This window comes from Vulpes vulpes, chromosome 13 (assembly GCF_048418805.1).
Source record: "Vulpes vulpes isolate BD-2025 chromosome 13, VulVul3, whole genome shotgun sequence".
Taxonomy (NCBI): Eukaryota; Metazoa; Chordata; class Mammalia; order Carnivora; family Canidae; genus Vulpes; species Vulpes vulpes.
The window spans coordinates 140,670,917-140,697,525 of record NC_132792.1 but is presented as its reverse complement, the minus strand read 5'-3'; the positions used below and the strand labels follow the sequence as shown (position 1 = coordinate 140,697,525).

The following is a 26,609-nucleotide window of genomic DNA, read 5'->3' as shown; positions in this document are numbered from 1 at the left end:
TATGTACACACTTTTTTTGAGAGAAAGAGAGAGAGAGCATGCAAAGGGGTGGGGGAGAAGAGCAGAGGGAGAGGGATAAGCAGAATCCATGCTGAGTGCAGAGCCCAACAGGGGGCTTGATCCCACAACCCTGATTATGGAGGAGAGTCGGAAGAAAAGCAGGCAGTGGCATGGGTCCCCAGTTTTTAGATTCCATATATAAGTGAAATCATATGATATTTGTCTTTCTCTGTCAGATTTATTTCACTTAGCATAATATCCTCTAGGTCCAGCCATGTTGTCACAAATGGCAAGTTCTCCTTTTTATGGCTGAGTAATACTCCATTGTGTATATGTACACATCTTCTTTATCCCTTCATCTATCGATGGACACCTGAGTTGCCTCCATACCTTAGCTATTATAAATAGTGCTGCAATAAGGATGCCTGGGTGGCTCAGTGGTTGAGCATCTGCCTTTGGCTCAGGGTGTGATCCCAGGGTCCTGGGATCAAGTCCTACATCAGGCTTCCCACAGGGAGCCTGCTTTTCCCTCTGCCTATGTCTCTGTCCCTCTCTCTCTGCGTCTCTCATGAATAAATAAATAAAATATTTTTAAAAAATAGTGCTGCAATAAACATAGAAACTTTCTTCTTCAATTTTAATTCCAAGAAAGAAGTTATACATTCTTTTTTAAAAATCTCCTCCAATTTATTCACAATAGACTAGAGTTGATCCTGACAGATATAGCAGAGAGTGAGCATACAGGTAAGGAAGATAGTTAATCAACTCCACAGCCAGTATTTGCAGAGAAAATTCAAAAAAGGAGAAAAATCTCTGAAGAAATTCAATGATGATTACATGAACTTAAAGACTATACTTAAAGCAAATGTGTGAGATAAGACCTAAGACAAATAAATAATAAGGCCCTTGAAACAGGAAGCACACACCCTGCCAGTCTATGTGGGATGCCACAAACAGGTCCAAAAAAGACCAAAACATTAACATATACTAGAAAGAGACTGAGCTCAAAATGCACTATATGATTTTTTTAAAAATATTTTATTTATTTATTTATTTGACAGAGAGAGAGACAGAGAGAGAGAGAGCTCATTGCAGGATGAGGGAGCGGGAGAAGCAGACTCCCCACTGAGCAGGGAGCTTGGTGCAGGGCTCCATCCCAGGACTCTAGGATTATGACCTGAGCCAAAGACAGACTTGTAACTGACTGAGCCACCCAGGCACCCCTGCACTATACAATTTGTTGTACATATGTACATATCTTCCTTGACTTAAAATAAAATGAGGTTATGTCTGGGAGCTGCAGCTCACTACAGCTGCCCAGCATCACAAGAGAGCATCACTCAGGAAAAGTTCAAAATTCAAAATCTGAAGTACAATGTTTACTGAATGCACCATCATAAAGTTGAAAAATCATTAAGTTGGGGACATCTGGGTGACTCAGTGGTTGAGTGTCTGCCTTTGGCTCAGGGCGTGATCCCGGGGTCCTGGGGTCAAATCCTGCATCAGGCTTCCTGCTTCTCCCTCTGCCTATGTCTCTGTCCCTCTGTCTGTCTCTCATGAATAAATAAATAAAATATTTTTTTAAAAAAGAAAAATCATTAACTTGAACCATTATGAGTGGTGAACCATTTGTATATATCTAAGTTAGGTAATTTATATGCCTACTTTCCAGTTTAGGATGTGGGCCTATTACTCCCAATCTATTTGTCTCTTGTCCTCATTAACTACTATGTTAGTAGTTTCCTATTACTACTGTAATAAGATTACTTCCAATTTAGTGGCAATTTATTAACGAATTTATTTTGTTTGTAACTCATTAATAAATTTATTCTCTTATAAGCCTACAGCTTGGAAGTCCTAAATGGTCACATTGGGCTAAAATCAAGGTGTGCCTTCCTCTCTGGAAGCTCTGTGGGAGAATAACTTTTCTTGCCTCTTCCTGCTTCCTAGGTTCTTTCTATCTTCAAGGCCAGTAATAGCTCGTTGAGTGTTTCTCACATTGCATCATTTTGACACTGACTGTTCTGCCTCCTTCTTTCACATACACACAAGGACTACAATGATTACATTGGATAATCCAAGATGGTCTTTATTTTAAGGTCAGATGATTAGCAACCTTTATTCCTCTGCAGTCTTTGTTATGCAATGTAGGGCAGATTCCAGTAATTAGGACTTGGACAACTTTGAGGAGGTGGGGTACATGATTCTGTCTACCACAACTACCAAGATAAAAAACACTGTGTAATGTTTCCTATAACACTATGACAAGGTAAATCTTTTTGAGCTTCTTATCCCCAGTCTCTTATGCCCGTTAAACCATCTGAAAAACAAAGAACTATATTGTTACCACGGGATACGTAGATATATTTTTTAAAGATTTTATTTATTTATTCATGAGAGACACAGAGAGGCAGAGACATAGGCAGAGGGAGAAGCAGTTTCCCTGTGGAGAACCTGATGTGGGACTCGATCCCAGGACCCTGGGTTCACGACCTGAGCTAAAGGCAGATGCTCAACCACTGGGCCACCCAGGTGCCCAGAATACGTAGATATTAAGTTAATTTCGGAGTCAGGTGTGAGACGAGGAATTATGTAGCCTTCTCTAAAACTTCTCATAGTATAATTGAATAAAATGAAATCCAGAGGGATTTCTAGTTCTCCATGTCACAGAAAGCCAATGTTACAACCTCAAGTTACTTGAGAATATTTATGATGTATATAACCTTGTAAATAATAAAGAGAATTAATATGAGAAAAGGGAGCGCTGCATCAATTTGGTGTTAAATTCCCCAAAGTTGGGAGCTTTAATACAGTTACTCTGTTTCTACCATTTGAAGGCTCTCATTCTTTGAAGCAGGCTTCCTCTAATTTAAACAGCATTTCAGTAACTCAATATTTAGACTATTACCCTATTACCCAATAGCGCTAAGCCAAGTCTAAATAAAATATACCATGACAATATTACAGAAAATTTACATTTTAAATGGTAGGCTTCCGGGTATGGGCTAAAGAAACATTCTTTTGCTTTGCATCACCTCCAACTGTGTTTTGCTTACAGAGAAAGATTGTTTACCTCTTGGCCTTTCTTCCTTGCTTCTTTCCCAGTAATATGTAAGTGGAAAACACTCCTTCAAGAGCATGTAAAATATATCCCACCCTGTGCTTTATGAATGTTGTCATCATGCACAGGTATTGAGTAATAGCCAGAGAAAGTCACGCTATTCTGCTTCCATATCACCTATTAGACACAATTGGGAACATGAAAGAACAAGTGAGTGTTCTCTGGCCAGGGTTCACTCTCAAAAAGGCACAGATGCAGGGGAAGCCGAAGAAGCCATAGAGGCTGTGGCACCAGACCAACTCAAATCTTAAGCTTCTTCCGTTTGACTTTAGTGAGGAGACATCTAGGAAAGAAACAGAGAAGTAAACTGACAATAACTCTCCCTGTGATCTTTATCAAATAACGATCTTTTCCCTGAATATTTTTCCCTGTGGCTTCAGCTCATAGACAGTGTGACCATTTCTTTTTCTGGGTTTCCATAGCATGCTAAAATAAATTTTACCTAATTTAGGCATTCAAATTAATTATTGGAATGAAAACAATCTGATCACTTTTGATTGACAGTTGTGTTTATTGAGGATCCTTGAAAGTAGTGATTTATGTCTGGCTTAAAAAGCAGAATGATTTACCAAACTGTTTACTGTTTATCTTAAGCGACTCTCCTCTCCTTCATAGCCAGACTGTGGCTAAATGCAACCAAAGTTTGAGTCCTTGATAGTACATTGGAATTGGAGGTGAGGTTGGGGGACAATTGTGATTTCAGATCTTTTTTTTGTTTGTTTTTTACCCTCAGCTTTGTTGAAAGCTATAGGAAATAAAGCAGCTCTGAGCTCTCTAAGTCTGTGATATTATGTTCTTAAAACATTATTAAATTAGTTCTAACACATGTCAAAGATATCTATCTATCTATCTATCATCTATCTATATGGAATGGAGGAAAATGAGGGAACATCAGAAAGTCAATTTTGAAAGTAACTGTTTCTTGATTACTAACGTGATCATGTAGATAGTATGAAATATGTAATACATAAGCTGGAAATTAATAAATCCAATCTGAAATGGATATTTAGTGTGTGATATAATATAATGTGATGTTAGTACATCCAGGACACATAAAGTCCAGATATTAGTCCACGTGTTTTTAGGAGGAGGGAGAGAAAAATTAGGTAGGACGCCGCTTTAAGTTATGGAACTAAATTTTTTTGGAAGAAGGCACACACAGAGGACATAATTCTGTGTGTGTGTGTTTTAATTTGTTCGTTTAAGTTGTGTTAGGGAAGGTAAATGGATACGAAGCAGTCACATTTAAATAATGTAACCTCAAGAAGAAAAAGAGAAAAGGAATATCATTATTTCTCCTGATAAGAAAACTGAAAGATATGATAATAGCTGCATTCAAATATATGAGATTTGCATTTCATTGACTTCCCTTGTTAGCTATTTTTTTCCAATGTCTAAAGACAAAATAAAAGGGAGTGGTTTGAGGGTTTAGTGAGTCTCTTGTTAGGAAAAGTTTTAAAAATCGATGTTTCCAGTGACTGAAGGAAGTCATGTCATCTCTTTATTTAATGATTGTTAGTACAGTTATATGGTTGTACAATTGTAATATTTCTCAAGAAAAGAAGAATGCAAGATGAAAACCTGATTTTTGGGATCCCTGGGTGGCGCAGCGGTTTGGCGCCTGCCTTTGGCCCAGGGCGTGATCCTGGAGACCCGGGATCGAATCCCACATCAGGCTCCTGGTGCATGGAGCCTGCTTCTCCCTCTGCCTGTGTCTCTGCCTGTCTCTCTGTATGACTATCATTAAAAAAAAAAAAAAAAAAAATTAAAAAAAAAAAAAAAAGAAAACCTGATTTTTTTCAGCCAGGGAACTAATTGTGTAACTGAAATATTAATAGAGGACCACTGTTGTCCATGCTGTGCCTCATAATTGAAAGAGCTTTGAAATTAAACACATTTGAGCTCTGTGGGTGCTTGGGTAAGTTATGGAATGGTTCTAAGCTTGTTTTTATCTTAGTGAAACGATAGTAACAATATTTTCTCCATGGGATTGTCATATAGAATAAAAGTAGCATTTATAATAAGATGATGAGTATATAATAGATAACAAATATATGCAGAAAATAAACATAGACCCCAAAAATATTGTTGGGAATTATCTATTCCGTCCCAGCATATTTTCATTTTTTTATTGCTGGGATATAAGTTATATTGGGATATAAGTTGTATTTGTCAAAATGCACATGATTATATGGACAGTTCAATGACTTTTTAGGACAGATATACCTGTGTCACTCATCCCACTCTACTGCTACAGAAAGCTTTGTTATTTATGCACCTTCTCAGGTAATCTTTGCTACTCCCTTTCCCTCAGCTATGATTCTTGATTACTTTCCTTTTAGATAGTTCCTTATAGGACTTTATATAATTAGAGTCACACAATATGTATTCTTTTGTGCCTTTTTTCCCTTCTACATGTTTTTGAGATTCATCCATGTTATCGAAAGTATCAGTAGTTCATTACTTTCTACTAATGAATAGCATTCCATTATGTGGAGATACCACCACCTGTTTAACCTTATCCCATCTCTTGCTGATGGAAATTTGCATTATTTTCCGTTTTTTTTTTTTTTTTTGTATTATGAATAAAGTGGCTATGGACATTCCTGTGCAAGTATTTTGTGTACACTTTTGTTCATTTCTCTTACGTAAAAGCTAGAAGTGGATTGCTAGATTATAGGGTACATTTGTGTTTATGTAAAACTGCCAGATTGGTTTCCAAAGTGGGTATAACGTTTTACACTCCCATCAGCAATTATGAGAGTTTCATTTATTCCAGTCTTTGTGAACATTTGGTAATCAATGATACATACTGGTTCTGTTTCTCTCTTTTTCTCTCTCTCTTTCTCAATCTCCCTATTCCTTGCAAAATTGAGAAGGAAAGTGAGAGAACATCAGGGATTCAGTTTTACAAATAAGAGAGACAGGGACAGAAACAGAGAAAGATTTTAAGGGACTGTGGAGGCTGGGATACCTGAAATCTTCAGGGCAGGCCAGCAAGCTGGAAATTCAGGTAGAAATTGATGTCAAGTCTAAATTCTTCAGGGCAACAGTCTGGAAATTCAAGTAGAATTCCTGTGTTGCACTCTTAAGGAGAATTCTCTTTTGGGTAATGTCAGTCTTTGCTTTGTAAGGCCCTCAACTGATTACATGAGGTTCGCCATAGTATGGAGAATAATATGCTTTACGCAAAGTCTACTTATTTCAATGTTAATTATATCTAAAAATTCTTTCACAGGAACATCTAGACTGGTGTTTGACCAGACGAATGGGCACCGTATCTTAGCCAAGTTGACATATAAAATTAACCATTACACTTAATCTTTTAAATTTTAATGAATCTAATAAGTGTCTAGTATAGCTTACCATGGTTTTAATTTGCATTTCCCTGATGACTAATGATGTTCAACATATTTTCATATACTTATTGGATATTCATATATCTTTCTCAGTCAGTTTCTGCTTAACTCTAAATAGTTACATTATTTTTTTTAACTATTTAGAGTTATTTATATGTTCTATATTCCAGTCCTTGTTAAATGTGTGTGTCGTGACTATTTTCTGATCTGTGGCATGTCTATTCATTTTCCCAGTATAGTGTTTTGATGAGCAACTTTTCTAGTTTTATGAAGTAAACTTCATTAATCTCATTGTTCTCATATCATTCTTTGAAAAGACTTTTGTTGGTTTATCCATTAGATTGCATTGCTACCATTGTCAACTATGCAGTTGTCAGACTGAACTAGAATCTCCATCCCAATTCTGAATTTTTTCGAGAGAGAATTTTACTTTCCCAGCTTGGTTAGGTATCCACTCTAGGACAGTCTATTGCGGCAGTTTGGATAAAAGTCAAGGAAATCAAATGATACAAAAGTGGCCTGTAAACCTATTCTTGCCACCAAGAATGACATTGCATCTCTTCCTTTTTTTAAAAAAAAAAAAACTTTTTATTTTTAAATAACTATGAATTTGCAGGAAGTTGCAAAGAAATGTATAGGGAGGTACCATGCAACCTTCATACCACCTCCTCTAATGTTGACATCTTACATAATTATAATCCAATATCAAAATCAGGAAATTTACCTCAGTACAACCCACAGACTTACTCAGATTTCACCATTTATACATGCATTTGTGTGAGTGTATGTACATAGTTTTATGCAATTATGTCACATCTGTAGCTTTGTGTAACTACCACCTCAATCAAGTTGCAAAAATATTCAATCAGCACAATATCAGATCATATATATATATGACCACATAATAGATAAACTTGTGAGACTGGCTTTTTTTTCACTCAGCATAACTCCTTTGAGTTCCATTCAAGTTGTTGCATGTATCATTAGTTGTGTTTGTTTCGCTACATAGTACTGCATGGTGTGGATCTACCACAGTTTGCCACAGTCTGTTTAACAGTTAACCTTTTGAAGGATATCTGAATTATTTCCAGTTTGGGGCAATTATGAATAAAGTTGTTATGAACCTTCATACGCAAATTTTTATGTGAACATAGTTATTCTTCTGGGATAAATGCCTGAGAGTACAATTGCTAGCTTGTATAATATGGTAGGTAAAATAATGGTCCTCCAAAGATTTCTAGACCCTAATCTCTAGAACCTGTGAATATGTTGCCTTACATGCAGGGCCCAGGGGACTTTGTGTATGTGAAAAAAATTATGAATCTTGAGGAAGGGAGATTTTCCCAGATTATTTTTATCGGCCCAAAGTAATAAAAAAAAGGTCCTGATGAGAGGGAGGCAAGAGGATCAGAGTCAGAGATATTAGAAGGTGCTATCCTGCTGCTTTGAAGATAAAGAAAGGGACCATGAACCAAGTAATGCAGTTAGCCTCTTGAAGCCAGAAAAGGTGAGAGACAGATTCTCTCTAGAGCTTCCAGAAGAAACACAACACTACTGACACCTTGATTTTAACACATTGGATCTGTCTTATTTCTGACCTCTAGGACTGTAGATAATAAATTTGTGTTGTATGAAGCCAGTAAATTTGTAGTGATTTGTCATAACATCAATAGAAAACTAATATACATGGTAAGGGAATTTTTAGTTTTAGAAAAACTTTCCAAATATTTTTTCCAGAGTGGATATCTCTGTCTTCTAAGAGCTTACTCTTTCTTTAAGAATTACCATATATTCTACTTTTTTCATGAAGTTTATTCTTGTTCACCTACTGAATATTTTGTAATGCCCTTTAAGTACCAGACACTGTTCTGAGAGCAGTAAATAATGCAAACAAGGTCCTTGCTTTCATAGACATGAAATTCTACTGAGGGGACACAGATAATAAACATACAAATCAAGATAATAAAAGAAACAAACACCAAAAAGATGATGAAAGAGCTTAAAGAGTAGTTAGTTTGGTGATTGGAGAAGGCCTTTCTGAGAAGCGGACATCTGAGCCAAGATTTGGACATTGAGAAGGTTCTAGCCATGTGGAAATCAGAAGGAGCATTCTAAACAGAGGCAGCAGCTTGAGAACCCCTGATGGTGAACAAATCAGAAGAAAGCAGATGTGGTTGGAGCACAGAGAACAAAGGTAGGACATTATGGTAGACGAGATCAGATAGTTAGGCAAGGGTCTGATTACTGAGACACTTTAAGATAGGATGAGGAGTTTAAGTTTATCCATTGTGTAATAGGAAGTCATTGGAAGATTTCAACCAGGAGAGGAGCATATCTGATGTATGTTTGACAATGATCACTCTCATCATTATAAGGAGAATGGTTTGGAATGAGGCAAGAATAGAAGGAAGGCCAGTTGAGAGAGAACTGTACCAACTAGGTTAGTAGTATTGAAATTAGAGAAAAGGTGAGAGGTGTAGAATTTGTTTGTAGTTATAATCAACAAGATTGCTGTGGGATTGACTATGGGTGTGAAGGAAAGCAGGGTTTTTTGCTTGAGAACAACACGGTGGTGTCCTTTGGATGATTATTTTGGATTGGTACAAAGAGGGCAGAGATTGTAAAATAGGACATTAAATGTATGGGTTTGAGTGGATAACTTGTCAATTGACAGTTTGAGATTGTTCTGGAGAAATGTTTGGGAGTGATAATGTTTCAAGTTATGAGCTTAGATGAGATTAACCTGGAAGAGGGCAGATAAAAAGAAGCAGGGAATTAAGATACAATTTATAGATACAGTGGATGATGAGATTTTTTAAGTCTGAAGGTAGAGAAAGACCAGGAGAGTATCAAACCAAGAAACCAAGGGGAAAAAAATCTTTCAGTAAAGAAACCATAGACATTTGTGCTGAATGCTACTAAGAAGTCAAATAAGCAGATAAGGATGGCAGAAATGAAGTCAAGCCAGTTAAGTGCAATGGAGAGAGTAGACAAGGAGTGATTGTAAGGAAATGAGATAAATGAGGGTAATGAATAGTGATGAGGCCAATGGATCAGTAGGCTCAGTGGAACTAGAGAGTGAGTAACATGTTAAAGTGTGAGTACTAAGATAGGTGAGTTAGGAGTCAAGGAAGATGCTTGAAATCAAGATTTTGGTGATGGTATAGCAACTGATGATAAGATCAAGATACGTGTATAGCCATCACAGGAATGAAGAAGGTCAAGGAAGAGAAAAGCCGGGTAGGACCATGTGGTGGTCCATGTGGATATTGATATTATCAAATTACCATGATTGGGAAAACAACAGAAGTCCATGAGCCAGGTATCAACTGAATAGAACATCTCTTTGAACTTTTTAATTTTGTACCTTCTTAATTTTTTACCTTCTTTATTTTGTACCTTCAAAATAAGACATTTTGTCTTATTCTTTGCCTTCTGTGTACTTTGTACTTGTTTTTTTTTCCTTCTAGATTAGGCAATGAAAACACCATTGTTGCTATCTCTGATAGCACAAAGCACACATTTTCCAATACAGTGTTATAGTGAACAAGGGATAACTGATCCTAGGAAACCTCTGATGGAGGCAGAATCATTTCATTAACAGCTAGTCTGGTTTGGAATAGATGCTTCAGAGAAATCATACATCATGACAAAGATATATGGAAACAGTCAAAATTTATTTTAGAAGAGATTTTTCATTCTTAGATAGTATAAAAATAAACAGGCATTTGTTAACACTTACATAAGTTAATTTAAATACACATTTGTCTGAGGCACCAAAACATTCATATATTATACTCCAAATTCAGTCAGCATTGATATTAATAACAAATTTTTTCTTCCAATCAGTGAAGTTAAAATGGATTTTTTTACATAAGCCCTTCTAATATTGACTATTTCTTAACTTTTTAAACATAAAATCTTAAAAATTCCCCTGAGTTATTTCCTTTAATAAAATGTCATTTTCTTTCTCTACCTAAAAGACATGCTTCCTCAATTATTTACAAATACTGATGTTATCTGTAATCAGTGCATGATTTAAAAATTTTAGAATCCACAAACAATATTAAAACCCACAGTGATTTGCACATGTGTCCTCAATAAGTTATAGCTGAATGAATTAATGAAGGATCCATAGGTCCCTCAAAAGTGTATAAAAGGTCTTATGGTACATGCAGGTTAATGAGACACAGTATTCTCTGTGGGCTGGTATATAGGTAAATCTATAATTCCAACTTTCCATATTTCAATATACCAGAGTTGGGTTCCTGAAAATTTACTCACAGATCTCAAATAATTTCTTAGTGTTTAATAATTCAGAGTTAATCTCAAAGATATACTGATTCTCACATAATGCAAAAAAAAATGATTGCAGCTTAAACCTAGTTTATAATAACATCCTAACAAAACATAAATAATAATCCTCAATAAATTAAGTATACAGTACCAGCAAATGTCAGCTGACAATGAGATGCGGAAAAGAAACATTATCTTCCCGGGAACTATTCAGAATTTGACTTTGCTTTTAAATGAGAAAGGATATTCATAATAGAAATACGAATTTCTTCCATCAAGAACCCCCTACAGTTCTTTACCAGTCATTAGCCTCATTGAAGCCTTCTGTTGCAATTTAAAATTAATTTACAAAAAGATCGCTGCCTTTCACTTAAATAAGTGTATACTGTTGTGTATAGAGTCCTTTAAGGGCTGGTTTTTTTTTCCTTTCATTCCTCTTAAGAGGAGCTAAATTACTAGTAGTCCTGAGTTGAGGTTTTCCTGAAAACTTACACAAGTTCAGGTAAGAAAGTATAGACAGAGTCCAAAGAAAGGTGTACTCAGATCTTAAAAATCAAGGAAACAAGTAAACTGATCAGAAGAGAGTTTCTACCAGCACAGTGGCTAACAGAAGAAAAGAAACAGTGTGCAGGTAGTTGCTTCTAATGCACCAGGGAAGATACACTAGAAATCCCGATAGTGTAGGAAAAAAACTTGCAGCATTTTGTCATCCTGGAACAGCATTTAAATATCCAACATCTTCGCTTTTGTTCATAATAATAATATAAACTGAAATTCAAGTAAAAGGATGTCAAACTCATTTATAAAACAGAAAACTGTTTTCCTCTTTAACCTGAAGACATCTTTAAAATAGTGACATGAAAATCTTCACAAGTATGACCCCTTTCTCCTTAACAGATGTTAAGTAACATAAGGAGTTTAACATAAATATTAAATAATTAAGTTAAAAGGAATCGTCCATATAAATAAATAAATAGGATTAACAGGCTTCTATAGTTCAGTTGACCGTTCTTTCAGTAGGACTGTGGGATTGATGTCATCTAGACCGGAGTGCGAAGAGCTTGCATTAATGGTGACTGTTTTGGTGAGCTGTCCGTCTTGAACAGAGAATGCAGTGAATGGACAGCCCTTCACGTTATTGCAGATGAGAGACTGGATTGAGGCAGTGTTGATGATTTTAAAGCCTACTTCTCCACCAAAGGTGCTAGGCTTCCAGTAGTCAGGTGAACAGATGGGATTACCCATAAGTCCTTTCAAGGAGAATGGTGCTCCCATTTCTACCATGGTCTCACCAAAGATGGCATCTGGGCGAGGCTTTTCTACCAAGAGGGCAGGATACAGCTCCATGGCATCAATATCACCATAAAGGGCCTCCAACCCCGCAGCCATTTCCTTCTCTCCTGTGAAGGTGACAAAACAGATATACAACTAATGTATAAAAAACTTTATACCAAAAAAAAAGTTTTAACCCCTTGCTCAATTCCCTTTCAACTTGTTTCCATTTGACCCTTGATTCTTTTAAGAAGAATCTCACCTGTGAGTTCTTCGAATGATGTATAGGGCTTCAGCCTAAAGCGTTTGCGATACTCATTAAGAGACTGGTATTTCATCTGTCTGCTCTGGTCAATCGAAGCTTTTGCTACTTGTTGTACTGCAGCTGGAACATTCCTGCCACCGGCAACCTATGGGAAATGAATTAAATTGTAGAATAAGGTCTTAGGCATCTTTATGATGATCTCTACTTTAAAAGCATTCATTCCTTGGGTACAAAGGAGGGAAGACTAATGCTCCCAGCTGAGACCTAAACTAAGTTAGAAATATTTCTATAATCTACAGATTCTGTAATTATAGAATAGTTTTCAAAAATATTTTTAAGCTATGACTACATATCGCTATTTGATAGCTGGAGACTACAAGTTTAGACTTCCAAAAATTGGGAGGCTTTTTTAAGAGAAGAATTGGCTAGCAAAATATTAAACTTTCAGTAAGAGTTCAGAAAGATCACTTTGGTGGCAGAAATTCTGATTAGTCCTTTGTTTTTTCAATAACAAGGCTTACCCTGCCAGCAATTTGCCTGCTGAATGATTCCACAAACTGGGTAAGGCCATGTTCCAATAATATAGAGTTGTTGTAGATAAACTGTTGGAAATTGTACTCCTGGTCATCTATTTGCAAGGTGTCAGGCAGGAGGGGATGCCAGTGGTAGAGTGTGTTAAACTCAGCAGCAATACGGTTTTGGTACTGGAATTGTTGGTTGAAAAGCAGCTCTGGGTCAAACTTCAGCTTGAAGTGATAGCCACTCAAGTGTTGTACATAGTCTTCAATCACAATCTTAATGGTTTCTCCTATTTACAAACACAAAAAATTGGAGCATTAATTCTCTGATCAAGCAACTGAAATGCAATCTTGTTAATCTGCTATTCTTTCACTTCTATTTTGTCCTGGTATACCAACAAAACAGAAAAGTATTAATACCCTCAATCATGCTCAAAGACTGAAATATAGAGCATGTGATTTTCCATTCACTACATTCTCCCAGAATTACTTAAAACAGATCAAAAGTAACATGCTAGCTTTCTCTGGGGGAGAGGGTTTTATTGAAACTATTTTCTCTTCTTGCTTACCTATCAGTATTAGCCTGCTCGTCTGGAACAACCGCTCATCATCCCATTCTGGGTGCTCCTGTTTAAGCACATCACACACTCTGTTATGCTCCCGCAGCCAAATGGTGGCATACATCATCAGACCAGGCACCAGACCGAAGACCTCCTGGCCCACAGCAAACTGCAGGTGTTCAGGAACATGAGGTGGGTAGATCATCTCGACCTGAGTATCTTTGACGGTAGGAGGATAAACCTCTCCATCAATTACCTAAGAAACAACAGGAGTACAAACATTAAATTTTAATCAGGGGAAGGTTTTAAATATGGGTTAGTTGTGAGTCATAATTATTAATATTCCAATGGAACAAACCTGATATTTCATTTTTCCATCCTTGAAAAGGCGCAGCTTATGCTGTCTATCCAAAGTTTCCCCATAAACATGATTTAAGTCCACCTGGAAGATTATGGAAAAATTTTAATTTGTTGCTGTTGAAGTTCTAAAGTTTTTATAATGTAATTCATCATTAAATAATTAACAATTTGATAAAACATATTTCTCTCACAACCACAATAGTAAATTAGTTTGTCCTCTGACACTACAAACCTATGTCTCTTGTGTTGAAAGGTATTTTATAGCTCATAGAGTTATAAGTATATAATATGCTTCACTATATGGTATTTCCTTTAATAAGCATCAGAATATATTATTGATATAAAATTCTTACTGGTAAGTTGGAACTGTGTAATAATGCTGCAAAAATCTCAATATTTAAAGCAGCATAATCAGAGTACAAATAGCTTTTTTGAAGATGCAACTTTTTGCAGTGCTAATATTTTAAAGTAAAAATGTAAGATTCAAATTACAAATAATAATGTCTGTATATATGCATGTGTGTGTGCATGAGTATTTTTACTAAACAAGTGAATTAAAATGGAAATTCCACTAAGGTTTTTATAGATGGAATTTTTTAACAAGGGGGTGATTTGGTGTGTATATATATATCTCCTTCATATCAGTACTCAGTGTGACTTTTGCTATAATTTGAATTTCTTACCCCATGGCCCAATCCTTTGGTGAAAGCTGGTCCTCGCTTATGATCTGTCTTGAAAAATTGATGGGTAAAGTGCTGGGCAAAGAATGCAAACATCATATTGGTGCCTTGTGGATCAGGAATGAACTTTCTTCGCAGAAGAAACTTTTCCACAATCTCTTTTGAATCAGGAAGCTCTTTCTTGCCTGAAGAATGAGAAAGCTAAGATAAGAATTCAAGTTCAAGCAAGCAGTGAATGTCAATTTACTCTGGGGCTTTCTTCACTTACAGGAGAAATAAAGGTGTGAACTGTATTCATCTGTGTAAATAGGATTATTAATATAAATGGAAGTTCTAAGATATAGGGAAACATTGAATAGTTTTACTTTAACTAGTATTAATTTGGTTTTAGTGAAGGAATTTGAAAATGTGAAGATATTATACCAAAATGTCCACTTTCATAGGACAGTTTAATAGTTTAGAGATTCACAGATATCCTCAAGCAAAAAACATGCTTTTATTAACAAATAAATGATAGTTCCAACCCAATCCCTATTGGAATGAATATATCTCTAACTGCCTCCCCGTACTCACCTTTCACACCCATGGGTGTTGGACAGTCATCAGGCACAGGGGGAAGAGCTCTGGTATAATAGGAGAGGTTAGAAAAGGCTTCCCAGCTTTTATAGCCGTAGTTCACATTATAAGTTGGTGGACTCTCAATCAAATGTGACCGGGCTGAAATTTAAGAAAAAAAATATTGTTTTATTTGTTCCTATACGCAAGACATATCAATGTTCACTTTTACTGTACAATGTGCAAAGTGGCACTAAAGACCGAATTTAATTCCATCAGTCAAAGATAACCTATTGTAAACCAGTGGTCCATGGATATTCAATTAACAACTGGACCACACTTCCTTCAGATTGGTAAGAGCAGTGAATTTAGAAGAGGTATACAGGATTGTTAAGTAGAATTCTGAATTTGAGACAGAACTTTTACAAACTGAATGGGACGGAAATGTCAATATTTTGGGCCATTAAGATAGAAGGCAAAGGGGCGCCTGGGTAGCTCCATCAGTTAAGCATCTGCCCTTGGCTCAGGTCATGATCCCAGGGTCCTTGGATTGAGTCCCATGTCTGGTTCCCTGCTCCGCAGGGAGTCTGCTTCTCCCTCCACCCCTCCCCCCACTCAGGTTCATTCTCCCAAATAAATAAATAAAATCTTAAAAGGTTTAATAATCTAAAGTCTCATAAAGAACATTTTTCTTTGAGGAAATTGAAAACCTTAGAGACTTGTACTTACATGTCAACACATATTTCATAATTGTATTTCGCAGGAAGGGGATGTTATTGACAATGTTCCAGACTCCCTTGAAGTGGGTAAGTATGTAGTGTACTGTATTTGGAGTGGGTTTCAGGTATAATTTTATTCTTGTCAGAAATTCAGCTGCAAAAACAGAAAAAAGAGGGAAAGATTAATAGGACCCATTATGAGACACTAGTAGGTAAAATGGTAACTGGACATATCCCAGTCCAAATGAGGGCACCCAAGGGCACACTTACGTGTTGAGCAGTTTTCGCCGTAGAATCCTGTCCGGGTACAGTCACACTTATACTGGTCAAATCCTATGCTCATACAAACACCTTGGTTTTGACATGGGTGGGAACAGCAAGGATTTGCTACAAAAAAAGTAAGGACAGTAAATGATCCATTCTTTACTTTCTTAATCTTCATTTAACATTGAATTATATGGATCAACTTTACATAAATAAATTCAAGAAATCTACAGGTAGTCATGGGCAAACAGTTTTTAACCTGTGGCACAGAATAATTATAATGAAAATACTATCCTAAATAAGGCCAACAACGTTCAACCAGGGAAGCGAGGTTGCCAAGCTTTCTTCAGTAACTTTGGAGATGTTCAAATTAGCATTTTTAAGGAGCTCACAGAAGTAGCACCCTCAAAAGTCAAGTGGACGTACCTAGTACAATTAATCAAAATGTAGGAGAAATTTCAGCGCAAAAACAGCGTATTGTTAAAACGTTCTGCTTATCTTCAAAAAGTAACCTGGGCTTTCCTGGGTCCAGAAAGCACCAACTAGGGCACGTAAACCAGTTCCTCCCACCCCAGGAGCAGAACATCTCCTATATTGGTTGCTCCCCAGCCTTATCATAATGACCATCGGCAAATTAGTATCCCTACTCATTCCTACTTATTAGCGGATGAGAAGGGAGACCCACACCCGCTAAGTGACTGGCTCAGGCTGAGCAGAGCAGGTGGCAGAGCTCGGGGGGCCACCCAGGCCTTGGGGCCCCAAACGGTCCAAGCTCTTCACCAGGTCAAACATCATCACCTCCTCTCCCGGACTGTTTAAAGCCCCGAGCGGGCCCGGGGGTCCGAGCGGAAGCTCCGCGGCGATTACCCAGCCGAGGAGCCCCCGGGCGGGGAGCCAGGTACCCACCTGCGCGGACGACCGCCAGGGCGGCGCAGAGCACCAGGGCGCGGGCCAGCATCGCGGCGGCGGGCGGGGGCGGAGGCGGAGGCGGAGGCGGAGGCGGAGGCGGAGGCGGAGGCGGAGGCGTTCCCGTCCCGGGCTCGGGGCTGCGGCGCTGGAGGAGGCGCTGTGCGAAGTTCCCGAGCGTGCTCCAGACGCTCGCTGCAAGTTGTTTGACAACTAGTCGCTAACGGACGGAACCTTCCTTTTATGCATGATAACTAAGCCCACGTGACGCATGACTGTTCCTTTCCACCCCCCTCCCCCCCTCCCCATCACTCTCCCCTCCCCCTGTGTACTTAATAATTGCGTAAGGATTTTTTTTTTTTTTTTTTTTTTTTTACTCCACGCAAATGAGAAAATCGGAAACCCGAGAAGCTGCCCTGGACTTCCCCAAGGGGGTGCAAGGCGAATTGCCCCCCTCGGTTCCGGAGGGCGCTTGGAGCTTCGGAGAGCGAGCGGGCGGCGCGGCGGGTCCCCCTGCCGGGAGGGAGAATCCGGGGCCGCCTCTCCCGGAATCCGACGGCCGGAGGTCCCAGGACGCAGGGAATCTCCCCGCGCGGCCACCCCCGCGTCTCATGCCCAGGTCTTTGCGGGGCCGAGGAGTCACAGTCTGGACAGACGGGGCCAGGAAAGGCTGACACGGGTTACGTCATGTCATGTATGTCAAACATGTCGTGATGTTCGTGGCGACCCGTCACCTAGTGTATATGTAGCACATACATCCATACATCACGATTTTCTAAAAATTTTGGCTGAATGAAATAGAATAGCTGGAGCCAGTATGCACATCTGTAGGCTGCTGGTTCCTCGCCCCAGGACTGCTCCTAAGCGGGGATCCTGCCAACAGTCCATCTGAGCTAAACTACAGTGTTTCCCCTCTTGTGATGAGGGATCTGCTGGGATGCTAAAAGCTCAGCACATCTGCTTTCGTGCATTTCTTTCACCACTTTGGCCACCAGCCCTTCACAGGAGATACACGGACAAGAATCTAGTTTTTTTTTTTTTTTTTTTAAGTTTGCTTTTTTTTGTCTTTCTGCCCACTTTTCAGAGACGAGGAGGACTGTGCCGGTGGATCAAAGTACAACATTGCATTTACTTTTTTTCAATGGGGCTTAAGAGTGCAAATTTTCTATTCTCATTTTGGAACATACTTTGATGAGGAACTGAGTAGAATGGGTGGAAAAGATGGATGATTTTGACAATTTAAAATTTCATCGTCCTTTGCTTTTATTTAATATCTTTTGGTTGGTGATGTAAGGGCGAAATGAGAGACAGAGATTGAGAGTGAAAGGAAAGTTAGTTACCAGCAGCAAAGTGGAGAATAACAAGTTCAGTTAAGCCATACATTCTTAGCACTAATAGAAATAACAGCATAGAACCTAAAGTAAAACGACACCGGATACCTCCGTCTGTAGGAGTCTTGAAAAAGAGACTCACTTGGAATTTTTTTTTTCTTACCATTTTGCTTAAGGTACACGGTATCTGATTTTTACATGAGACACAAATGACTAAAATTCCATCTCATCCAAGAAGCCTTTTTCCTCCTCTAGTCATATTTAATCATTCGATTTGTGACACTCCCATTTATTGTATTAAATCCTACGTGAAATTTTAACTAAGAGCATAATTTTTTAATAATTCCATTTTCTATTAAATGAGTAGGTTGTATGTATTCAAATTTTAGAGTGATATTTAGGGCCACTCATTTGAGCTTAATTTTTAGGTGTCATGTAGGAGTCCATACTCTGACTCTGGTAGTGTACTAAAGTTTTACATTGCAATCCTGAATTCGTGTTGAAGTCCTCATCATCGATATCCTCTTTATTAGATCTTAATGTGGAGACTGAATTCAAAGATGAGGACAAAACAGTCTAGAGAATAATCACATTTAGACTACTTGGAATGTAAAGAAATTGAACTCTCGCTCACAGTGGAAGTTCAATGAAAAAAATCTATGTGGTTCAACTGCTTGGTTTAACCTGTAACTTCAGTGGCATGATAGAATGGAGAGATTTCCATGTACCTCTACAGTCAGAAGAGAGTTCAAAGAGAAAATGACACTTGAAGGATGGACACTAGAAAGAAGTCCAAGTATGGGCTTGAGGAAAAACCATTAGGATATCATTTATTAAGTAATTTTGACAAGTCTGAGACCATGACATAGAGTGGATAGTACATTTGGGAATCCTGGTCATGAGGGGATATGAAATGTCCCAAACCAAATCCAAACAGCTAAACCTGTTTTATGTGGAAAAGTACTATGATTACTGTGCAATGATATATCACACAATAAAAAATAAGGTTTTGATTATGTAAAATCATAGCTCTCACTTTTGTGTATATTTAGTGTTCTGTTAATATTTTATATATATATATATAAACTAACTTAAAAAAAAGTCTGAGATATTATATATCTCAGACTTTTTTTTAAGTTAGTCTCCAAAATGTATTGGGAAATTCTCTGTATGAAGAAAAAATAAGAAAGCATATTAAAAATCTGCCAGAGTATTCTGTTGAGTTTTACTGCCCCCTTCTGCTACTTGAATTTCTATCAACTTCTTTTTCTTTGTGATGCTGTGGAGATTGGTAGGTAGATTTCTGTGTCTGATGTTATAATGGTCACAAAAGTCTACATGTGCAGTGCTTATTTTAGATTTAACTCCTGAGTATACGGAAAGGGAATGAAATATTTATTAATTGAAGTGATAAGCCATTTATATGAGTTAAAAGAAAATAAAAAATAAGGAGTCTTAATACCCCAAATTCCGAATGGGATAACATTTTTTAAAAATATCTTTTTTTATTCATTTGAGAGAAAGAGAAAGGAAGAAAGCAGGGGAGTGGGTGGACAGAGGGTGAAGGAGAAACAGATTCCCTGCTGAGCAGGGAGCCAGCTGAGTGGGGCTGGATCCCAGGACTCCTGAATCATGACCTGAGCTGAAGGCAGACTGTTAACCAACTGAGCTACCCAAGTGCCCCCTAAATGAACTAACGTTTTTGAGACACATATTTTTATTGTTGAACAGGGTTTTACCACTCAGACATGCAAGAATGCTCTGATCTACTATCTCCGGCATGGAGGCTCTTTCCATGACCCTCCCTTCTACTTTGGTTGATTTAGTGATTCATTCAGAGGGAGTGGAATTTGCCCCACATCTTTTCATTCATGACATGCTGCCTAGAAGAGAAATTTTGCCATCCTGCATTAGGGTTATTCTTATGAGCTACTTTAGCAAAGGTATGCCAGAGTCTATCTGTTCCGTAAAGGACAGAAATGCTACTTACAAAAAGCCATTCCTGGCTATATAAGATAGAAGTTTTAAGGCCATAAAGAATGTTTTTTTTTAATTAAAAAAAATATTGTCACATAAACCCATGAAGAAATACCAGATAATAACCATTTCTGAGTTTTATGAAAAGCTGGTCTTCTTTCTTTCTGTCAAATAACCCTCGCCCTTGATTTTTCTTTTTCTTCATTTTTCACGGTTGCATGTCATAACTACTCAGATGAGCCAAGGTAGACTGAACCAGTCCTTGTGTTAGAGTTGGGAATCTCAAAAGGGAATAAGGAAGTGCAGGGGTGTGTAAGCAGGTCGAACAGGGGTGGGCATAGTGAGAACACACTCACCTATTAAATATCAGGATTGGGACTTCCAATCTCTGCACCAGCACATAAGGAGCTTGAAACTTACCACTTTATCCTAATAACAAGTAAAAATCTGAACAAACTGAAAGCTCAGTACTCTTCTTAGATCTCTTAGGGCAGTGAGGTGATAGGATAAAATGCTCCCCCCCCCCGCCCCCCAAATTTGAGAGATAAGCCATACGGAGAAGCACAGCTTAGCAGAGCAGAAACTCAGAAGCAGAAACCTCCACTGAAACCAGTACTGGGACTGGAAAATTCAAGGTATAATTGACAAATTCTGGATGCTTAATGTGGAGAAGTCTGAGAGTTAAAAACCTCAGGGAAAGGAGCCCATGCTTTTATGAGTTTCACCTCCTGAAGCTCTACCAGGTTCTCACACAGCAAATATCAGAAGGAAAAAAAAACCCTTGAGGACCCTTGAGAGATTGATAGGGAAAGGGGAAAAGTAACTATCTTGAAATATGCCAGAGCATTCTGTTCTTTTCAGTAAGGCCTGCATTCAAGAGAAACTATTTCACCAGAACCAGAGCCTCAACTTTTGGGATTGTATCAGAATGAAACTAACCTAGGGGAAAGGAAATACCCACCTCCATCCTCTCTAGCCTTCCATCCTGCCTACTTACTCAACTCCAGCTTGGAGCCCTTAGCCCCATCTATAAGACATGGGACTGGGGGACTGAAAAGCAGTGTGACATTCTCAGTTCAAGGGCTTAGGCTCACTAAAAGACTGAGCCCTAATCACAGGATTATAGAACCTTCTCCTCACCTCATACCTCACCACCACATTGCCAGGGTCCTATACGAGAGTTCCTTTCAACCCATACACCATGTCCAGCTCTCAACAAAAAATTACGAGGCATACTGAAAGGCAAAAAACACAGTTTGAAGTGACAGGACAAGCATCTGACCAGACACAGATATAATAGAGATATTGGAAGTAACAAACTCTTACTTTGAACAACTATAATGAACACGCTAAGGTGGCTCGTTAAAAAAAAAAAAAAAAAGGAGATAATATGCAGAAACAGAAAATATAAGCAGAGAGAAAGAAATTCTAAGAAAGAATCAAAAAGAAATGCCAGAGATCAAAAATACTGCAACAGAAATGAAGGATGTCTTTGATGGGCTTATTAGTAGACTGGACATGGCTGAGCAAAGAATCTCTGAGCTTTGGAATATGTCAGAAAAGTTTTCAAAATTGAAAAGCAAAGAAAAAAAATACTGGACCTCCCCCCCCACCCAGCCAGAATATCCAAGAGCTGTGAGACAACTGCAAAAACTTTAATATATGCATAATGGGAATATAAGAAGGAGAAAAAAGAAACAGAAGCAATATTTGAAGCAATATTGATTGAAATCTTCCTGAAATTCATGTCAGATACCAAGCCACCGATCCAGAAAACTCAGAGAACACTAAGTAGCAAAGAGCCAAAAAAAAAAAAAAAAAAAAACTACATCTAGGCATATCGTATTCAAATTGCAGGAAATAAAAAAGAAAAAAATCTTGAAAGAAGGTAAAGGAAAAAAAAACACCTTACTTTAGAGGAACAAAGGTAAGAATTACTTTCTACTTCTCCTTGGAAACCATGTAAATAGAAAGGAACACAGGAAAATATTTAAAGTATGGAACAAACAAAAAAAATAAAAAATCTAGAATTCTGTACCCTTGGAAATTATCCTTCAAAAGTCAAAAAGAAAAAATTTCTCAGACAAACAAAAATTGAATGAAATTTGTAGCCAGTAGGTCTGCCTTGCAAGAAGAGTGTTAAAAGATATTCTCCAGAGAAAAGGAAAATGATGATAACTCAGAAACTCGAATCTACCTAAAGAAAGGAAGAGCATTAGAGAGGGAATAGGTGACAGTAAAATCAAAATTTTTATTTTTCTTATTCTTTGTTGATCTAACAGATAAGTTTGTTCAAAATAATAACAAAAATGTATTTGAAGATTATAGCTTATGTGTAAGTGAAATAAATGACAGCAATGATACAAGTGACCAGGGGGAGAAATTAGCAATATTTTGTTACTATAAAGTACTTGTACTGCCCATGAAATGGTATAATGTTATTTGAAAATAGAGTTGGGTTAGTTGTAAATGTATATGGCAAATTCTAGGGCAACCACTAAAAAATGTTTTAAGAGGTGTAATTGATGCATTAAAAAGAAATAGAATCCTATGAAATTCTCAATTAAAATCACAATTAGCAGAAAAAAGAGTGGAACACAAATATAGGAACACAAAACAAAAACAAATAGAAAACAGTAAAAAAAATGGTAGATATTAATTTAGCTACATCAATAATTATTTTAAACAACAAAAAAGAGATTATCAGCATGGGTCATAAAAGACCAAACTATATGATTTTTACAAGAAACCCACCTGGCTGGCTGCCTGCTCAGCGGCGAGCCTATTTCTCCTCCATCTGCCCCTCTCCCCTGCTCGTGCTCTTTCTCACACGCTCTCTCAAAATAAAATAAAATAAAGTAAAATAAAATAAAATAAAATAAAATAAAATAAAATAAAATAAAAAGAAATACCTTAACAAATTTAGAACAATAAAGAAATGTATGCTGTCACACTACAATGGAATTAAACCAGAAATCAATAACAGATAACTGGAAAATCCCCAAATACTTGGAGATTACACAATATACTTTGAAATAACACAGGAGTCAAATAGAAATACTAAGAGAAATTTTAAAATATTTTGAACTAAATGAAGATGAAAATACAATTTAAAACTTGTGAGTTTCAGCAAAAGCAGTGCTTCAACGTTGAATGCATATATTACAAAAGAAGGAAAATCTAAAATTAATAATTCAAGTTTCTACTTTAGGAACCCTAAAAAGAAGAGCAAATTAAATCCAAGTAAACAGAATAAAAGGAATAATGTATATTAGAGCAGAAATGAAATTCCAATTTCAATGAAATTGAAAATTGGAAATCAACAGAGAAAGTCAATGAAACCAAATTCTGGTTGTTTTAAAAATCAGTAAAATCCATGTCTCTAGCTAGGCTAAGAAAGAAGAGGAAGACACAAATGACAAATTTTAGAAATGAAAAAGGGAACATTATGACATATCTCATGGAAATTAAAAGGATATTAACAGAATACTATGATCTGAAATACTTATGATACTCCAAGTATATGATATTCTAGAAAAGGCAAAATTATGGAAACAGTAAAAGAATGATGGTTGCTAGGAGTTAAGGAAGGGGTAGGGATGAATAAGCAGAGCATGGAGGATTTTTAGGGCAGTGAAACTATTCTATACGATACTGCACTGGAGTATATGTGTCATTCATTTCACATTTGTCAAAATCCAAAGAACCTCCAACATCAAAAATGAACCCTAACGTAAACCATGGACTTTGAATGATAAGGGCATCTCAATGTTGGTTCATCAACTGTAACAAATGTACTACTCTGGCTGGGTTGGGGGTTGATAGTAGAGCAGGTTGTGTGTGTGTGTGTGTGTGTGAAGATGGGGCATGTAGAAACTCTGTGCTTTCCACTCAATTTTTCTGTGACCTTAAACTGCTCTAAATATTAAAGTTTATTAATTAAAAAAAGGAACCTCAGTCTATAAATCAGGGCTTTTGATTTTAGCTGTTTTCTTTTTTTAACTTGTTAACCTATGAATTCTATTCCCCTCACAGATGTTTCACTTCATTTTTAGAGATAGAAGAAAACAATCTCCACCACAGGAGCCATAAGACTGTTTTGCTGGAAGCAGTGCATATTTGTTTACTGACTATTCATTATCATTGATAAACATCTTCCAGGTTGAATGTTGCAGGATGAATAATGTCAGATGCTCATTTCTTAACTAAGATCTTACTCTACCCTAGGGACAACGATTCCCTTGCAAATATCTGAAGAATTTGTTCCTTCTCTCATTCCTTTCCTATCCAGAGATAGCATTCACAAAAGGCCTCTTTCTCCCTTTGTTGAAAATCTATATTCTCTTGTCTTAGATATTTGGTTCCTTTTCAATTGCTTCAACTGGAGTTTGAGTTTCCTACTTCTAAAGCTGTATCTGTACCTCAGAATCAAATCCAAATTTCAAACCCACTTTTCCAACTGGATCTTTTCATTTGACCATACTAAAAACCAAACAGGGTCACCGTTACTCTGAGGAGAGAAGAGTCGGTAGCGGGGTGCAAAAACGCAGAGTAATAAAACCTTTAACTTGGAGAAGCAAAACCATACTCCAAGGGAGCATCGTCAGCATCACCACCAGCAGCACCACCAGCAGCAACAGCAGCAGCCACCACCGCCACCAATACCTGCAAATGGGCAACAAGCCGGTAGCCAAAATGAAGGCTTGACCATTGACCTGAAGAATTTTAGGAAACCAGGAGAGAAGACATTCACCCAACGTAGCCAGCTCTTCGTGGGCAATCTTCCTCCTGATATCACTGAAGAGGAGATGAGGAAACTATTTGAGAAATACAGGAAAGCAGGTGAAGTCTTCATTCATAAGGATAAGGGCTTTGGCTTTATCCATTTGGAAACCCGAACCTTGGTGGAGATTGCCGAAGTAGAATTGGACAACATGCCACTTCGTGGAAAGCAGCTGCGTGTGCGCTTTGCCTACCATAGTGCATCCCTTACAGTCCGAAACCTTCCTCAGTATGTTTCCAGTGAAGTGCTGGAGGAAGCCTTTTCAGTGTTTGGCCAGGTGGAGAGGGCTGTAGTCATCGTGGATGATTGAGGAAGGCCCTCAGGAAAAGGCATTATTGAATTCTCAGGGAAGCCAGCTGCTTGGAAAGCTCTGGACAGGTGCAGGGAAGGCTCCTGCCTGCTAACCACATTTCCTCGGCCTGTGACTGTGGAGCCCATGGCCCAGTTGGATGATGAAGAGGGACTTCCAGAGAAACTGGTTATAAAGAACCAGCAACTGGGGATCCCTGGGTGGCTCAGTGGTTTAGGGCCTGCCTTTGGCCCAGGGTGCGATCCTGGAGTCCCAGGATCAAGTCCCGCGTTGGGCTCCCTGCATGGAGCTTGCTTCTCCCTCTGCCTGTGTCTCTGCTTCTCTCTATCATGAATAAATAAATAAATAAATCTTAAAAAAAATAATAAAGAACCAGCAATTTCACAAGGAGCGAGAGCAGTCACCCAGACGTCAAGAAGAACTTAGGAGGAGCTGTACCACCAAGAAGTGCAAAAATGAAAGCAACTGGAGCTCAGACAAGAGGAGGAGCGCAGGCGTCGAGAGGAAGAGATGCGGTGGCAGCAGGAAGGATTCAAGGGAACATTCCCTAATGCAAGAGAACAAGAGATACGGATGGGCCAGATGGCTATGGGCGGTGCTATGGGCATAAACAATAGAGGTGCCATGCCCCCTGCTCTAGTGCCAGCTGGTACCCCAGCTCCTCCAGGACCTGCCACTATGATGCCAGATGGAACCTTGGGATTGACCCCACCAACAACTGAACGCTTTGGCCAGGCTGCAACAATGGAAGGAATTGGGGCAATTGGTGGAACCCCTCCTGCATTCAACCGTGCAGCGCCTGGAGCTGAATTTGCTTCAAACAAACGTCGCCGATACTAATAAAAATTTCAATGTCTAGTTGCCCCAAAACTCTTAAAAGCAGGACCTTTTTTGGACTACCCAGAATTCTGCCCTGGAAAAGTGTTACGGATTCCTCCCAATAGTGAGGTCTTTCTTGCCTGTACTACTTCGAGGGCGTTTACTGGAGGCTGAAGGCAAGGGAGGGGCGATATTTAACAAATCAGTTCTGTGTGGTATATCCTTTAACTAACTGATTCGGTGTGGTGCATTCCTGAAGTCTCATGTGATTCTTAAGGGTCTTGAGGGTGGGGGGTGGGGGTGGAACCATGGCAAAATGGATCCAGTTAGAGCCCCCATTAATCTTGATCATTCCATTCTTGTCCATCCTGTTCTTTTTGCTTTCTCATTCTTATATCCTCCAACCCCATAGACACTGCTCCATACACCACAAAAACAAACATCCCCCAATGACCTTAGCCCCATTCCATTCACTCACAGGTGGGAAATCAGGCAAATGTCCACAGAGATCACA

The 26,609-nt window shown here is 38.2% G+C and overlaps 1 protein-coding gene and 1 pseudogene across 1 annotated transcript; one reads left to right on the top strand and one right to left on the bottom strand.

The window, feature by feature from the left end:
- Positions 1 to 10,138: 10,138 nt before the first annotated feature.
- On the bottom strand, positions 10,139 to 17,088 carry PTGS2 (prostaglandin-endoperoxide synthase 2). The gene is made up of 10 exons (XM_026001208.2): positions 16,876 to 17,088; positions 15,976 to 16,092; positions 15,716 to 15,859; positions 15,005 to 15,148; positions 14,435 to 14,616; positions 13,750 to 13,833; positions 13,401 to 13,647; positions 12,835 to 13,121; positions 12,311 to 12,458; positions 10,139 to 12,176 (listed from the first exon to the last, which is right to left on the bottom strand). Exons 1-10 carry the CDS (start codon positions 16,925 to 16,927, stop codon positions 11,767 to 11,769), a joined length of 1,815 nt encoding a protein of 604 aa, XP_025856993.1. The 5' UTR covers positions 16,928 to 17,088; the 3' UTR covers positions 10,139 to 11,766.
- A 173-nt stretch (positions 17,089 to 17,261) lies between these two features.
- Positions 17,262 to 26,116, top strand: LOC112921717 (non-POU domain-containing octamer-binding protein pseudogene; annotated as a pseudogene).
- The last annotated feature ends 493 nt before the right edge of the window (positions 26,117 to 26,609 follow it).

Excerpts from the sequence above, each read along its gene's own strand:
- PTGS2 (XM_026001208.2), bottom strand. The coding sequence starts at position 16,927 with ATGCTGGCCCGCGCCCTGGTGCTCTGCGCCGCCCTGGCGGTCGTCCGC. Across the intron at positions 14,617-15,004 it reads AACACCCATGGGTGTGAAAG|GCAAGAAAGAGCTTCCTGAT; the intron begins GTGAGTACGGGG and ends CTCATTCTTCAG. Across the intron at positions 12,459-12,834 it reads GCAGGCAAATTGCTGGCAGG|GTTGCCGGTGGCAGGAATGT; the intron begins GTAAGCCTTGTT and ends CATTTCCCATAG.